Source organism: Aotus nancymaae, unplaced genomic scaffold (assembly GCF_030222135.1).
Source record: "Aotus nancymaae isolate 86718 unplaced genomic scaffold, 86718_ANA_hifiasm-v0.15.2.pri h1tg000049l, whole genome shotgun sequence".
Lineage (NCBI taxonomy): Eukaryota > Metazoa > Chordata > Mammalia > Primates > Aotidae > Aotus > Aotus nancymaae.
The window spans coordinates 4,967,272-4,984,438 of NW_026988463.1; the positions used below are offsets into that span (position 1 = coordinate 4,967,272).

General features: G+C 52.0%; 1 protein-coding gene across 2 annotated transcripts; it reads right to left on the reverse strand.

Annotated features, from left to right (window-relative positions):
- Positions 1–911: 911 nt before the first annotated feature.
- On the reverse strand, positions 912–11,255 carry NAGPA (N-acetylglucosamine-1-phosphodiester alpha-N-acetylglucosaminidase). 2 transcript variants are annotated; one of them, XM_012448246.2, is made up of 10 exons: positions 11,149–11,255; positions 10,592–11,047; positions 8,821–8,960; positions 7,434–7,542; positions 5,991–6,119; positions 4,973–5,178; positions 4,840–4,887; positions 4,304–4,405; positions 4,160–4,223; positions 912–1,720 (listed from the first exon to the last, which is right to left on the reverse strand). In XM_012448246.2, exons 1-10 carry the CDS (start codon positions 11,232–11,234, stop codon positions 1,513–1,515), a joined length of 1,548 nt encoding a protein of 515 aa, XP_012303669.2. In that variant the 5' UTR covers positions 11,235–11,255; the 3' UTR covers positions 912–1,512. The 2 variants fall into 2 exon arrangements, with proteins under 2 accessions (XP_012303669.2, XP_064218505.1); XM_064362435.1 differs by lacking the exon at positions 912–1,720 and adding an exon at positions 2,585–4,013 and having other exon boundaries at positions 11,149–11,234.
- Between the last annotated feature and the right edge of the window lie 5,912 nt (positions 11,256–17,167).

The following is a 17,167-nucleotide window of genomic DNA, read 5'->3' on the forward strand; positions in this document are numbered from 1 at the left end:
TTTTGAGACGGATTCTCGCTTTGTTGCCCAGGCTGGAGTGCAGCAGTGCTATCTCAGCTCACCGCAACTTCTGCCTCCTGGGTTCAAGCCATTCTCCTGCCTCAGCCTCCTGAGTAGCTGGGATTACAGGCACACACCACCACGCCCAGCTAATTTTTATGTTTTTAGTAGAGATGGGGTTTCACCATGTTGGTCAGGCTGACCTCATGATCCACCTGCCTCAGCCTCCCAAAGTGCTGGGATTACAAGTGAGGGCCACTGTAGCCGGCCCTTAATTTTTAAATCTCTTGACTTTTAAACATGGGTAACTAATATAAATTCTATAAAAATACTGTGAGGAAAAGCTAAACCCTGATCATTCAAAGTATGGTCAGAGGCTGGGCACAGTGGTTCGAACCTGTATTCCCAGCACTTTTGGAGGCCAAGGCAGGAGGATCACTTGAGGCCAGGAATTCAAGGCCAGCCTAGGCAACACAATGAGACCCCTTCTCTGTAAAAAATTTTAAAAAATTAGCTAGGCATGGTGGCATGTGCTTGTAGTCCCAGCTACTTGGGAGGCTGAGGCGGGAGAACCACTTGAGCCCAGGAGGTCGAAGCTGCAGTGAGCCAAGATTGCACCACTGCACTCCAGTTGGGGCAACACAGCAAGACCCTGAGACCTGAAGCAGCAGCATCGCCTGTGAGCTTGCTGGAAATGAATTGCTGGCCTCACCCGAGGCCCCAATCTGCATTTTAACAAGATCTCCTTATGACCTGTGGCATATTAAAGTTTGAGAAGCACTGGCTTAAACAAGCAGAGAGCAGGACTTAGCTTGTGGCCGCCGTGGTGACCTCTGTTTCAGGATAAGCCCCTGCTGCTAAGCCCCAGCAGTGCCCCGAAGTCCATGATGCAGAATCCAGACACCACCTGGTGGCTCCTTTTACTATATCAATTTATTCAAGTGATTAAAAAAATCTTCTTGGCAGCAGGATGACAAAATAGATCTGTAAACATGATTTCACCCCCCATCCTTTCTTCCAAGGAGCTTCCCATGACAGGAAATCCAATTCAAGTTGGCAAATCCAGTGATGAGGTCTGTAGAAAAGGGATCCTGTGTCACAGGAGGGCAGACTCGTCCTTTCCACTCCAGCCGGGGTGCCGGCCACGATGTGTTGTTTTGTCATGATTTGGTCACTGAGTTCGGTTTGCGGGCAGCCCCTTTCCCCAGGAGGAGGGAGACTCTTTGGCAGTGCAGCGGCCCTCCCAGGGCACAGGCTTATCGGCAGCAGACACAGGCAGGCAGGAAGCAGGAGGCTCAGTCTCTCGGGGAGCATGGTATTGCAGGGTCGCAGGTGCCCTGGTGGGCGGCCAGGTGAGGGGCTGAGGCACAAGTGCTATCAGGAACTTGGCTGCAGCGCAGGGGCTGAGGACACCCAGATGGTCCATGCCAGGGGCCTTGACATTTCCCCCGCAGAAGCTGGACTGTGGGGAAACAAGCCTTCGGGACGTGCCACCCTGGGCAGCTTGAGGCTTCAGTCCTTGAAGGGGTTGTGGGCACCCCCCAGCTGCTCCTTCTCTATGGCCAGGGGCTCCCCATTCATCTCCTGCAGTGGGTGGTAGGCGTAGTCCCCACGCAGTCGCCGGTTCCTCTGTGCTCTGGACAGGAGCAAGGACAGGTTTGCTGTGGTGCTGATCAGCAGGAGGAAGGCCAGCACCAGGGTCAGGGCCAGCCAGGTGGTCCTGCAGAGAGAAGGAGAGAAGCCCCAAGAGGGGGGCTGCTGGGTGGACTCAGGGCTGGGGGAACCCTGGAGGGGCTTCCCTGCTCCACCCAGCACAGAGCACTCATTCAGGTGCCTTCAGGGACCACACAGGGAATGTCATGAGCAAAATGGGCTAGGTGAGGACGAGGCCACATTTAACACATATTCAGGGAACAGCAGAGGCAGTAATGACGTACAATGCAGGTCTGTGCTGCCCCATCTCCTAATACATATATATATATATGCAATATATAATACATATATTACATATTTATGTGGTTCCTATACCAATCATATATGTAATATATTACATATGATACACTATATATGTAATTTACATTAATTATATATACTACATATCATATATTATATAATGTATATGTATTATATAGTAAATAATATAGTACTATATATGTAATATATATATTACATATATTATGTATTTTATATATGTATATTTCTCTCTCTCTGTCTCTCTCTCTCTCTATATATATGTCTTGCTCTGTCACCCAGGCTGGAGTGCAGTGGCATGATCTCAGCTTACTACAACCTTCATCTCCTGAGTTCAAGAGATTCCCCTGCCTCAGCCTCCCGAGTAGCTGGGACTACAGGCTGGAGCCACCACACTTGGCTATTTTTGTATTTTTAGTAGGCAGGTGGATCAATTGAGGTCAGGAGTTCAAGACCAGCCTGGCCAACATGGCGAAACCCCATCTCTACTAAAAATACGAAAATCAGCTGGGCACTTGTAATTCCAGCTACTCGGGAGGCTGAGGCAAAAGAATCACCTGAACCTGGGAGGCAGAGATTGCAGTGAGCCAAGATCACGCCACTGCACTCCAGCCTTAGCAACAGAGTGAGACTCTGTCTTAAAAAAAAAAAAAATTTTTTTTTAAATGTGAATGCTACTGATGTTCAGATGCTGCTAATATATTTTAAATTTTTTAAAATTGTGTAAGCCAAATAAAACACAGCCGGAGGCTGGGCATGGGGGCTGGGAGGCCAAGGCGGGAGGATCGCTTGAGCCCAGGACCGTACACCTCATCTGTGTAACATAGCAAGATCCATCTCTAAAAAACAGTAAAAAATAAAATTAGCCAGGCGTGGGGGCATGTGCCTGTCGTCCTAGCTACTTGGGAAGCTGGGACAGGAGGATCGCAGTGAGCTATGACTGTACCATGGCACTTCCGCCTGGGTGACAGAGTGAGAAAACACCCTGCACCCCCTTGCTGGGAGCTCATCTAGTCCAATTTGCATTCTGAGCTCCAGGGGGATGCTGACAACACAGGCTGGGCACTCAGAGGCCCTGGGCTCTGCTCCAAGGGCCCCCAAAGCAGACATAGCAGGGAGAACTGGTCTCCTTTTCCCTAGAGCAGGGAGCCAGCAGGGGACAAGGGCAGGGACTTTCAATGATGTTTTTTTACCTTCCTATGTATCTTGGGCAAAAGCCCTCACTGTAAAAGCAAGCACATGCACAGGGCTCAGGGGCTGGGCCCGAAGCCAGGCCTCCACTGGCTCCCAGACTTGCAGGGCAGTGGGGCACAAAGCCTCAGACTGGGAGGAGCCTGAATTTAAGGCCTGGGGGTGCAGCTGTGTCCCTGCCCTGGTACATTTTCAAATTGAGCGCTTCAGGGTGTTTTCTCCAGGCATGGGCAGCTTTGGGCCTCACCCCAGATTTACAAGGATCTCTGGGAGGGGCCTGGAATCTGCCGTTATGAGAGGGCGCCCCGGGAGCTCTAGGACAAAGCCCAGGAGGCTTTCTGTTTATACCCAGGCCGAGTTCCCGCTGCCAGGGTTTGGGGAATGCCCTGGCACTGGTATTGGGCTCTCAGAGGTGAGAACCACCAGAACAGGGGTTCTCAAAGTGGAGTCCTGGGACCAGCAGCCTCCGCTTCACCGGGGATGGTGTCAGAAATGCTGACTTCCAGGTTCCACCCCAGACCTACTGATGCAGAAACTCGGGGGTGGGGCCCAGCCATATCTTTTAATAAATTCTCTGGCAGGATCGAGTTCGAGACCCCCTGCAGTAGAAAACAGAACATCACCAATTCAGGCCCAAGGGCACCAGCGTGCTTGAGAGATGACGCGAGCGTCTCAGGTCTGGGGGTCTCTGCACCAGGAGCTGAGAAAGTCAGTCCTGAGTCTTCGGGCCGGGGAAATGCACACCTCAGCCTTCCCTGATCAGTCCCAACGGGGTGGTAGCACGGGGCCCTTCTCACCATCTTCCTAGATTGTCCTGTGGCTACCAGCAGCAGCTGTGACTGTCCCCAGGCCTACATCAGGAAATACCAGCTGGATACCAAGATCACACTTTCTAAAGCCTTGCTCAGTCCTGGGCAGAGGCAGATCTCGCAGGGGAAGGGAGGGGGAGAGAAGGGAATTCCTCCCACCCTGGTCCCAGTCCCACAGAGGCACCTACCTGGTGAAAAAGGAGAGTTCTTCCGCCCTCAGGGTGGCTTCAGGTGGCTGGAGACACTGCTTTACTGTAAGAAACCAGACACAGGCTGCAGGGGCCGGAGCAGGAGTGTCTGCCCATACTCCCCCCCCTGGGAGGGGCAGATACCTCCGGAGACACTGCAGTTGCCAGTCTGGGGGTCACAGGGACACTGGTGCTCACACTCACAAGGCCTCTGGCAGCCTGGCCCGTGCCAGCCAAGGGGACACTCTATGGAGAGGAGATGGGAGAAGGGACGTCGAGGCCTCCAGCATCAGAGCCTCTTAACAGGGCAGGATACCCGCCCTGTCCCATGCATGCACCGCCTGCCTCCCTGGGCTAGCCTGAGTGTGACCTTATTTGGAAGCAGAATCTTTGCAGAGGGACTTCAGTTAGGATCTGAAGATGAGATCACCCTGAATTTAAGGTGGGCCTGGAGCCAAAGCCCGGGGGTCCTTGTTTTAGCCAAGTCCTTTGTGGAATGGGTCACAGCAGCCGCAGGGGAATCATGCAGTGACATGCAGGCGAGGCAGGGGCAGGAGACAAGAGGCAAGCAGTTCCCAGACCAGAAGGAGGGGACAGAGGCGGCAGGGGAGCAGCAGGGGAGCAGCGGAGGCTGCTGGGGCCACCGTCTCCCCATCCACGGGTGGCGTGGCGGCTCCTACCTTCACTGCAGTTGGACCCAGTCCATCCGGCATCACAGTAGCAGCCAGCTGCCGAGATAAGACCGGGGAGGCCAGGTGAGGGCCCGGGGAAGGCAGGGCCGGCCAGAGCCCCCTACCCGGAGCCCCCACTCACTCTCTGTGCACAGCCCGTGCTGGCTGCAGTTAGAGGGGCCGCAGTCCAGCTCGCCGCAGCCGGGGCCTCGCCAGAAGTGCCCGGTGCACTGGCAGTGGCCATCCACGCAGGTTCCGTGGCCATGGCAGTCAGGCGGCTGGCAGCGGGGTTCATGCACACACACCACGGTGGACACTTGGCGGGGACAGCGCCACATGTTGTCCTGGCTGCAGAGAGGAGTATGTGAAGACAGGCCACCCCCAGACGGCCCCTCAACTCCCCCAGGGCAGCCCCCAAGCCCCTCTCTACATTCTTTTCTGTCTGTCTACCTCCCTACCCACCTGCCTGCCTATCTTATCTATTCACCTATCTATCTATTTATCTACCTACCTACCTTATCTATGTATCTATCTATCTAATCTATCTTTCCTTCCTTCCTTCCATCCACCCACCCACCCATCCATCCACCTTATCTACCTACCTACCTTTGAGATAAGTATTTCCATCCTCCCACCTCAACCTCCTGAGCAGCTGGGACTATAGGTGTGGACCACCACGCCCAGCTAAGTTTATTTTTTTGTAGAGATGGGGTCTCATCATGTTGCCCAGGCTGGTCTTGAACTCCTGGGCTCAGGCGATCCTCCCACCTCGGGCTCCCAAAGCACTGGGATTCCAGGTGTGAGCCCCTGTGCCCGGCCCTCTCGAGCCTTTCATAGGTTCTTCTGCTCCCTATAACCCCCACCAGCACCAGGCCTTTGCAGATGTGGTGCCCTCTGCCTGGAAGGCTCTCCCACCCCACCCAGCTACTACCTCCTTCAGATCTCACTTCTTTTGTGTTTTTGTCATAGAGGTCTTTGCTGACCAACTGACCCCTGTTCCCAGGCCTGTGTAGTACTAGCATCCTGGGGGAGGGACTGCAGCAATTTTTCTCGAATCCCCGGGGCCTGGCACAAAGAAGGCACTCACCACTGGCTGAATGAGACAGGCTGGGGCAGACCTGAGCTGCAGTCGTCACGGAGGCGGACTCTTACGTGCTTACCAGTGATCTGATGGGTAACTGGCCAAGGTTCCGTTGAGCACGAAGGTGGCAGAGCCACCCCCATCCAGGTTGATGGCGTTGACCACATTCTGTTTCAGCAGGAACTCTGCCATCTCCCAAAGATTGATGCTGCAGCACAAAGCGGCTCTGCTCAGGCCCAGCGCCCACCATTGTTTTCAGTTTAACTCCTTTGCCTTCCATAGGGCACAGCGTCACGCCCACAGTGCAGGCACGCTGCTAAGTGGTCCCCGCCCCTAAACATGTCTCGCCCTAGTCCCCGGAAGCTGTGAACACACGGGATCACACCCATGCCTGTGCAGTTACACGGCACAGGTACCTTAAGGGAGGGGACATGGCCCGGAGGATCTGGGTGGGGTAGATCTGGTAGAAGAGCAAGTGAGATTTGAAATATGAGGGGGATGAGAGGGTAGCTGGACAAGTGGGGGAGGGGACACACGTGGGAAGGAACCTGGGTAGTTTGAAGGAGCTGAGGCCCCAGATGGGGATGGCCAGCAGGGAAGCCAAGACTCCAGTCTCACAACTGAGGGGACATGGATTTTGCCAATAACCTAAACAAGAAGATCTTTCCCAGATAAGAGAAGAGCCCTGCCCACCCAGCATCTCGGTTTTGTCCATGGGATACCCTCAACATAGAACCTTCCAAGTTGACCAGCCCAGCCAGCATGCTGAAACCCAGTCTGTACCACAAATACAAAAACTAACCAGGTGCAGTGACTCATGCCTGTAATCCCAGAACTTTGGGAGGCCGAGGCAGGTGAATCATGTGAGGTCAGGAGTTTGAGACCAGCCTGGCCAACATGTTGAAACCCCATCTCTACTAAAAACACAAAAATTAGCTGGGTGTGGTGGTAGGTGCCTATAATCCCAGCTACTTGGGAGGCTGAGGTGGGAGGACTGCCTGAACCCAAGAAGTGGAGGTTGCAGTGAGCTGAGATTACACCACCGCACTTCAGCCTGAGTGACGGAGTGAGATCCAGTCTCAAAGAAACAAACACACAAAAGGACATTCCCAGTGAAGTGCTACTAAATTTGTGCCAGTTATGCAGCCAGAGCAAACCAATCCACTCTGTTTACAGAGGACGGAAATGCGACTCAGAGAGGCTGAGTGACTTGTCTACGACACAGGATGGCTGAGCTGGGATTGGAACCAAGGTCTTCTCCCTACTAACTTTGTGACCACTTCCTTGTATCCCAACCAGGGCTCAGGAGAGGTGAGGCCTAAAGCTGGAGATGATGAGTTCTTGGAATTGGGAAAGTTCTCAGGACCCTCATCCTGTAGGAAGGTGGGCCTCTAGGTAGGGGGACATATAGGTGTGAACACCCTGGAAAGCAGGTAGAGTTAGAAGGGTGGCTGTGGTTGGGTCAGTGTTCCTGCCAGCAGGACTGAGCTCCGGCCGGGGGTCCTCAGCTCCCAGGACTCACCCACGCTGCTCCGTTTGGCCGTCTGCATGAAACAGCACCAGCTGGCCCTTCCGGTCGTGGCCGATGGCCGTCCTGGCTGATATCACATTCACAAATTTGCTAAAGGAACCTGAAAGAGAAGCAGCCTGGCTGATCACCAGCCCCTCAGGAGGCCTCCTGCCTCTGGCTGAACTCTACTTCCCACTGGTCTGAGCTACCAGGTATCTCCCTGGGAAGCACAGCAGCCTCCCCGCTCATCTCCCTGCCTCCTGTCTGCACAGTCCAGTCTCCCCAGGGCAGCCAAGAGGGCTCCTCTTACAGGTTAACCAAGCTGTGCAGGCCACCAGATGAAGACCCTCTCATGGTTTCCCCCATTCTTAGAACCAGATCCAAAGGACCAGCATGCCCTCCCAAGCCTCTTCCTCTTCCTGTCTCGACTCCCAGGTATCCACTCACCACCCTGCAGCCACTCTGCACTTCCTGTTCCCTCTGGCTGGGAACTGTGCTTTTCTCTAGCTCTCCCACGGCTTGTTCCTTTGTCAGATCGCCTGCTTAGTGAGGCATTCCTTCACTGCTCACTCTCTTTTCTCAAGACAAGAGTCTTGCTGTGTCACCCAGGATGGAGTGCAGTGGTGCGACCTCAGCTCACTGCAACCTCCACCTCTGGGGTTCAACCAATTCTCCTACCTCAGCCTCCCAAATAGCTGCGACTACATGTAGGCACACAGCACCACGCCCGGCTCATTTTTGTATTTTTTTGGTGGAGATGGATCTCATTATGTTGCCCAGGTAGGTCTTAAATTCCCGGACTCAAGGGATCCTCCCACCTCGGTCTCCCAAGTGCTGGGATTACAGGTGTGAGCCACCACACCCAGCTTACTGCCGACTCTAAAACAGCCCATGCCCACATCAGCGCCATGGTATCCTGTCCCCACCCCAGAATTCTGCATCCCAGTGGTCCTCAAACTTTAGTGTCTATCAGAATCACCACGGAGGCCCGTTAAAACAGACTCTTGAGCCTCACCTCTGAATCTGCAGGTCTGAGGTGGGTGGGGCTTTGGAACAAGCTCCTGGGCCACGCTGATGTTGCAGGTCCATGAAGATGTTTTTCTCTTCACTTTTCTCTTCCTGTGCCCATAGCTCCTGTCCCCATCTCTCCCCTTTCCTCCAACTTTATTTTTCTTTCTGAGCACTTACCAATTCTTTTCAGCATATTCTACCACTATTTTCATTCTTATATATTCCATAAAAGCCTGTCTTCATCCCCATGAATCCCCAGAACCCAGAATAGTGCTGGGCACAAAGTAGCTGCTCAATAAAAACTTGTTGAGAGACTTAAGAACAGCTCCCCCCAGCCCACTGGTCCTGGTTCTCAAGAGGGCTGTTGCCAACAGCCTCCCCATCCAACCTGTCTCCTGTGTCTCGTCGCACTCGGCGGCTTGGCTCTCGTTGATGTAGATGCTTCCATTACGAATCAGCCACACGACACCACTCAGCAGTTGCACAAATGGGTTCTCAGTGTCCAGCACCTCCTCCTCAGACAGGTACCTGGACCCAGGGAAGGTGGGAAGCTCACTCACCAGCAGGGGCGGCTGTGGGGAGTTAGGTTCCTTCTCCCTGGCCATCCCAGCCCGGCGGCTAGATTTCCCCCTCCTGCTCCAGGAACATGTTGGGGCCTGAGTGCTGCTGAGACAATTTCACAGCCCTAGCAATCTGCCTGTTGTCAGAGCTGAAGCCAGACAGGGTTCTTACAATACGATATCCATGCGCCTTTGTGAACAGTCTAAGTTTCACTGAATAGAAACAACCATTCCCCAACAGAGCTCAAATCCCTCTATGGCCCTCAAACTCCAGGCCATACTCAGTCCAACTACCACCTGATCCCAGTAACACCCTCTTCATTGGCTTCCTCGTTTCTCCACTGATCTCTCCCACCTGGTTCCACTCAGGATTAGAACAAGCTTTGACATTAGCAAATAATTTTTTTGTTTGTTTTTTGAGACTGATTCTCATTCTTGTTGCCCAGCTTGGAGTGCAATGGTGCTATCTTTGCTCACTGCAACCTACACTTCTGGGTTCAAGCAATTCTTCTGCCTCAGCCTCCCAAGTAGCTGGGATTACAGGTGCCCACCACCATGCCTAATTTTTTTTTTTTTTGAGATGGAATCTCGCTCTGTTGCCTAGGCGGGAGTGCCATGGTGCAATCTCATCTCACTGCAACCTCCGCCTCCCGGGTTCAAGTGATTCTCCTGCCTCAGTCTCCCAAGTAGGTGGGATTACAGGTGCCTGCTACCACACCCAGCAAATTTTTTGTATTTTTAGTAGAGGTAGGGTTTCACCATGTTGGCCAGGATGATCTTCAACTCCTGTCCTGGGGATCCGCCCACCTCAGCCTCCCAAAGTGCTGGGATTAAAGGGGTGAGCCACTGCTCCCAACCTAATTTTTGCATTTTTAGTAGAGAGGAAGTTTCGCCATGTTGGCCAGGCAGGTCTCGAACTCCTGACCTCAGGTAATCCACTCTCCTTGGCCTCCCAAAGTGTTAAGGTGACAGGTATGAGCCACCGCGCCCAGGCTCAAATAATTTAAAACAATTCAAATCATCAGTCTTGCTGATTTGATGTCTGACACCTCCTTTTTCAGTCTCTCACACACACAGAGGCCCCCTGCACCTCTGAGCTTTCGTACTTGGGGTTCCTTTGGACTAAAATGCTCTTCTTCCAGTTCTGACTGTGGCTGACTTAGTGATTAATCTTAAAGTCTCAACTCAAAGGTCACCTCGGAGAGGCCTGGTCCAGATCACCCTCCCTAAAATCAATACTGTATTTACAACCGGTTCACCCCGATGGTTGCTTTGCTGCACACACAGCGATCAGAATGTATGTTAGGGATTTACCTGGCTTTTGTTGATTTTTCTAGTAATGGGAGAGGTCTGTTAAGGCAAAGATTGTGTGTTGTTCACTAATATCGTAACCAGGGCGCAGCACATTGCCTCATACAAGCAAGTGCTCAATGATGCTGGATGATGAATAAAGTCTGCAAGGAAGCGATTCCTATCCCCATTCTGCAGATGAGGAAACAGAGGCTCAGCTTGGTTAAGTGACTTGAACACCGAGGCACGGCTACAACCCATATCTCGGCCCCTCTGCCCATGACAGCACGGGGCTCCCTGCCTCCTCACCCGGTGACCAGGGTCCCGTCGCGGCGGATCCCGAACTGCGCGTTCTGCAGCCCCCCGGAGCTGCTCACCCGCCGCTCGTTGCTCACTACGTTTCCCAGGCACTCGCCCGTGTTCATGCGGAAGAAGCCGCCGTTCTGGGCGACGCGGCAGCCGGCCGCCCGCGCCGTCTCCTCCACGGTGGCGCGTCGTCTCGCCGTGCAGCCGCCGGGCCCACCGGGCTCCAGCACCGAGAAGGTGCGCAGGGGCGCAACGGCGCGGGTCAGGTGGCCGGCCACCGCGCGGTCCCCGAAGTGCGACACGAAGGTGCGCAGGGCCAGGCCGCCGGCGTCGGGGGTCGCGGGGGGCGGAGGCCAACTCTCGTGCTCGCGGCTGCCGGCGCGCACCCGTGTGCAGTCCCGGGGCAGGCGCGCGCGCTCGCGTGGATAGGGCAGCAGCAAGTCGTCGTCGCGGGAGGCCCTACGGGGACGCGCGGGCGTGAGCTCGGCGGGCTGTCCTCGTGAGCTCAGAAGACAGGGGGGACCCCCCCGAACCAGGTTTGCCACGGGAGCTGCACTCACCCTGAGCCGAGGCCGCCGGACGCCTCCCCGAAGAAGCCGAGTAGCGCAAGCCCGAGGACAAGCCAGCGACCCGTGGAGGCCGCCATGTTGGACCCGGGCCCCGGGTCACGTGGGCTCGCCTCACGTGACTCAAGACCCGGTGTAGCCGCTTTCAGCTCGGACTGAATTGCCAATGCTCTTTTTGGCTGGGGGCGGGGGGTGGGGGGAGCGGATGACTTTTTATCTTGATGTAATCTCACACCTACAGAAAGTTGTAAGGAGAGCATAAAGAACTCCTGTAGAACTTTTATTCATGTTGAGCAGTTGTTTAGGATTGTCCTGTTTACTTAATCAATTGTACTTTGTTTTTCCTGAACCAATGGCAACCAAATTGCAGACATCATGATTCTTTCCTCCATACCTCACTATGCGTCTCCTAAGAACCAGGGCATTTTTTTAACCACGGGACAAATAACAGGACCTTTCCTAGTGACGCCGTTATGTGGTCTCATCCATAGCTAACCTTCAAATTTTGGCAATTGTCCCTATAATGTCTTTTTTTTTTTTTTGGCGGGGGTTCTTATAGCTGTCCCACTCCCTGCCTCCGACCCTGTAATCCAGGAGTTGCTTTTAGTTGTCATATCTCTTTGATCTCCCTTAATCTGGAAGCTCCTCAGCCTTTTGTCTTTTATGACTTTGACATTTTTGAAGATAGGGCAGTTGCACAGTTTGTGGGACTCAGTGCAAAATGAAAACGTGGGGACGCTTGCTAAAAAAACCAGAAAACTGTTAAGAATTTCACGATTGCCAGAGCAAATGGTTACAGCAAGCCAGGGACCTTCTGAGTGAGCCCACGAAGCTGGCCCTGGGTATAGAATCCAGTTTGTTTTGTAGCATGTGTTTCAAGCTTCCTCTGAGAGGCTTAGTCTATTCAGACCTCTTGTCCCAGTGCAGGGTCCAGGGTTAGGTGACGATTTGGTGCTGGCGCAGCGCATTGGCCACTTTGGGAGCCATGGCAAGTCTAGTTGGCCTGATACTGTTGCAGTCTTGCCAATGCACCTTAATGTAGCAGTTTCTCCTTGTCTGAACTAGTACCCAGGGTTCTTTGTCCTACCTCCAAGAAAATTAAGGAGCGTGGACACCAGGGTAGGGTTGGAGCAAATGTTTAATATGTGAAAGAAGAAAGCTCTCCGAAGTGGAGAGGGATGTCCGAGTGGATTGTCAGATTACAGCTGAATACAACAAATATATATATTTTTCTGAGACAGAGTTTTGCTCTTGTTGCCCAGGCTGGGGTGCAGTGGTGTGATCTCAGCTCACTGCAACCTCTGCCTCACCAGGTTCAAACGATTCTCCTGCCTCAGCTTCCTGAGTGTTAAAACGCATGCTCTGAATGAAGAGATCCCCGAAACAGGCTTTGTGTGAGCAACATGGCTGTTTATTCACCCCTGTGCTGGCGGGCTGAGTCTGAAAAGAGAGTCAGCAAAGGGTGGTGGGATAGGAGTTGGTGTTATAGGTTTTGGATAGGCAGTGGAAAGTTACAGAAGTTACAGTTTAGGGCAGTTTTTACAAGCTGGGAGGGGGATGTAGGGTCTGCAGTCACGAGGTTGACCAAGGTCGTTTACAAAGTCCAATGGCCTTGTCAGTTGAGGTGGGAATAGGAACAATAGAAGAATATCTCATTTCTTCCCTTTTGTGGTTTTCCAGTTACTGCAGACTTTCTATTTCCAGGAACTCATCTGGAGGTGTACATGCAGGTCACAGAGGTTAGCATACAGTCTATGGTGCCGTCAGCCTAAATGACCTCACACCCAGTAGCTGGGATTATAGGTGCACGCCACCACACCCCACTAATTTTTGTATTTTTAGTAGAGACTAAGTTTCACCATTTTAGCCAGGTTGGTCTCTAACTCCTGCCCTCAGGTGATCTGCCTGCCTCGACCTCCCAAAGTGCTGGGATTACAGGTGTCAGCCACTGTTCCTGGCCGCAAAAAAACTTTTATGAGAAACTGCTCTCTTCGCTGTAACTGAGTAGCATATCAGTAAAGCTGCTTGTGCAACTCCCCTCATGCAGCTGTGGGTATGTCTCTGGGCAAGCACAAAGCGCTGCTTCTCTTGTTTGTGTAACTGTGGGTGTGTTTTAGGTGAGCCCCCTCCTCCCTGTGCCAGTTTCCATGGAGCCCACTTTGTATGTGTCTGAAAAGGGGAGGAAACTTTTTCCTGGGAGCCTGCTAGTTTTACAAAGAACAAAGGGCTTCTGCACGGGACCCTGTCTGCTTATCTGTGTGCAGGTTTAATTTTGCCAGTTGCTGTGACTTTTTAGGCAAGCCGCTTCTGAGGTCGGAATTTTCCCCAACTGATTTTTCTTTTCCTTCTCCCTCACTACTATAGGTATGGGGGGACACAGGTAGAGGGGCCAGGCCAGCTCCTTTTCATAAACTGTCAGCACCTCTGGTGCTTCATCTCAGGCCCCTCTTCCTGCCACTGCTCCTTTGAGCCAGTGCGTGATCAGGGTTAGGTTAGTGAATTTGGTTAGAGAGTGTTACCCCAGGCTGGGTGTGGGGGCTCACACCTGTAATCCCAGCACTTTGGAAGGCTGAGGCAGACAGATCACAAGGTCAGGAGTTCGAGACCATCCTGGCCAACATGGTGAAACCCTGTCTCTACTAAAAACACACAAAATATAGCTGGGCATGGTGATGCATGCCTGTAGTCCCAGCTACTTGGGAGGCTGAGGCAGGAGACTTTGCTTGAACCCAGGAGGCAGAGGTTGCAGTGAGCCAAGATCAAGCCACTGCACTCCAGCCTGGTGACAGACAGAGACTCTGTCTTAAAAAAAAAAGAGAGAGAGAGAGAGTATCTCCCCCAGACTCACGTCCTTACCAGAACCTCAGAATGTGAACTTATTTGGGAATTGGGTCTTCGCAGATATGATTAGTTAAGGTGAGGTCATACTGGTGCAGTAGGGTGGGCCCTGAATCCAATCTGACTGATGTTCTCATAAAAGACACAAATACACACAGAGGAAAGAAGGTCCTATGAAGACAGACAGAGATTGGGGTGATGCAGTCATAAGCCAAAGAATGCAAAGATTGCTAGCAGCTCCCAAGGGCTAGGAGAGAGGCGTGGGCCAGACTCTTGAACTTTGACAGAGGACGTGGCCATGCTGACATCTTGCTTTTGGAAACTAATACAATTCAGGGACCTCAAAGGGGTCCGGGAGCAACTCTGACCCTCCTAGTTCACTTTCTTTAACCACGTACAAAATGACTGCTCCTCCCAGGGGCTTAAGTGACCTGGCCTGACGCAAATAGATTGATGTGAAGGGAATATATCTTTCTGATCTTTGCACTGGACTCTAAAAATAACCAGCAAAGGAGCCCAGGCCTAGCGCCTACTCCCTGCCTCCTCCAGAAGCGTTCTTTTTTCTGTCTCAGGAGTTGCAAGAACAGACAGTCTTTGGCAAGTTCTGACTTTGGTTTTTTCCCTACTTTGAGGTTTGCTACTCCTTTGCCAAGTTTTTCTAAGCATGTAACGAGTGCCACAGAAATTCTGCATTTGAACAGAGCAGCCCAAATCCGCAGTTCTGTCCAAAGCTGTTAATGAATCCAAGGGCTTTCTGTTTTGCTCACATCTACTCTTCAGCCTGGGATACTGTTGTCCCCTCTTAGCGTCCTGAGTTCTACCATCATTAGTATGTTCAACAGGCTGAGCACCTTGTGTGTGCTCCATTGCTATGATCCCTGCCTTCATGGAGCTTAGATTTTCAACGGGAAACAGACATGAAACAGTCATGTGATGAATGCAAGAAGCAAAGGGCAGGACCATGAGAGAAGGATGTTGCAGGTGTGGCAGGAAAGCCTCTCCAAGCCCATTTAGACTGTGATTTGAAGGAAAGAAAAAAAGGTGCAGCTGTGGGCAGATCAGGGCCAGAGCCTTGAGGCAGGAAAGAGCTTGGCAGGTACAGCAGGAAGAGCCACCTGGTCGGAGAGGAGGGCCGTTGGGGAGGGGGTGAGGTGGTGAGCAGGGTCGAGGTGGGAGGGCCAGCCTAAGGCCAGATCCTACATGCAAGGATCCGGGAAATGAGTATGGATTTCAGCCAAAGTGAAATAAATAGTAAGCCATTGGAAGTTTTCTTTTTGACTTTATTAAGATATAATTTACATACTGTAAAATTATCCTGTTTTAAGTGTACAATGCAATGATTTTTTAGTAAATATACAGCAATATTCCAGCATCACCATTATCCAGTTTTAGGATATTTTTAAATCACCCCAAAGAGCTCTGTTATGTAATTCTATTGTTATTTAGAAACAGGATCTCATTCTGTTGCCCAGGCTGGAGTACAGTGGCGCAGTCATACCTCACTGCAGCCTCGACCTCTTGGGCTCAAGCAGTCTTCCCAGCTCAGCCTCCTGAGTAGCTGGGACTACAGGTGTGCGCCACCACACCAGGCTTTTTTTTTTGGAGACAGAGTCTTACTCTGTCACCCAGGCTGGAGTGCAGATTGCATTGGCCCGATCTTGGCTCTCTGCAACTTCAGCCTCCTGGGTTCAAGCGATTCTCCTGCCTCAGCCTCCTGACTAGCTGGGCCACCACGCCCGGATAATATTTTGTATTTTAGTAGAGATGGGGTTTCACCAAGTTGGCCAGGATGGTCTCGATCTCCTGACCTTGTGATCTGCCCACTTAGGCCTCCCAAAGTGCTGGAATTACAGGTGTGAGCCACCACGCCAGGCTAACTCTGTCTTTATATTAAATGTCTGGAAAAGGCAAATCTTGAGAGAGAGAGAAACCAAATTAGTGGTAGCCTGGAGCTGGGGGTAGCATCAGAGACGGACTGCAAACTGGACTGGAAATTTCAAGGAAGATGAAGAGGAGAGCTTTGTGGACTCCTCTGTGGCACTGTGTCTGTGCATTGGCCTCTGATAGCTTATAGACCCAATTTAAACTTTGTGAAGACACCCCTTCTACTGCTGTTTAACTTTTTCATGCATTTAGCAGACTCTGGCTGACAGCTCTGAACTCCAACAAGGCACGTAACAGACGCCTGTGTATTTCCTCCCCTAATCTTGAACATGAACAGCATCGATGTGTTGGTATGAATTTATCAAGTGAGGGGAAAAATAAAATGCTTAAGTAGTATACCCCGTCTTCCTCTCTCATAAGATGTATTGCTTGTTTGATCATAACTGTTTCTTTCTTTCTTTTTTCTTTTTTGAGATAGAGTCTTGCTCTGCCTCCCAGGCTGGAGTGCAGTGACACTGTCTGCGCTCACTGCAACCTCCGCTTCCTGGGTTCAAGTAAGTATCCCTACCTCAGCCTCCTGAGTAGCTGAGATTACAGGTGTCCGCCACCATGCCTGGCTAATTTTTGTATTTTTAGTAGCGATGGGGTTTCGCCATGTTGGCCAGTCTGGTCTTGAACTCCTGACCTCAGGTGATTTACCCGCCTTGGCCTCCCAAAGTGCTGGGATTACAGGCGTGAGCCACCGTGCCCAGCCCACAATTGTTTCTTAATGTCTGTCCCCTTTCAGTGCCACTTCTGTGAGGTGCAGAGACCGTGTCTGCTTTCACTGCTGTGTCCTGAGAACTATGAACAGTGTCTGGCACACAGTAGGTGCCCACGGATATTTCTTGAATAAAAGGAAGGACCTTGTGCTTGTTTCTGTTCTCAGTGGCATCCCTCACACCCAAAGCAAAGCTTGGCACATGGTTTCTCGGTCTGTATTTATTGAATGAATGGATGGGGTATTGGCCTGGGAGCAACATCATTTGCTAGTAAATAATAGGTGACATAAAATTCCAGGGGTGACATGGATGCTGATCCCATGTCCCTCAGAAAACTTAAAGCCAACAGCCCTGAGCCCATCTAAGTCTTGGACATTGTACGAGGGGCTTTACCTGCACCATTTCAGTGGGTTCTCTCAGGAATACTAGAAGGTGGGTGTTGTTATATTATCCACCATACAGACAAGGAAATGGAGGCACAGAGAGGGAAAGCCACCGGCCCAGGGTCACACAGTGGTAAGCTGAGGAGG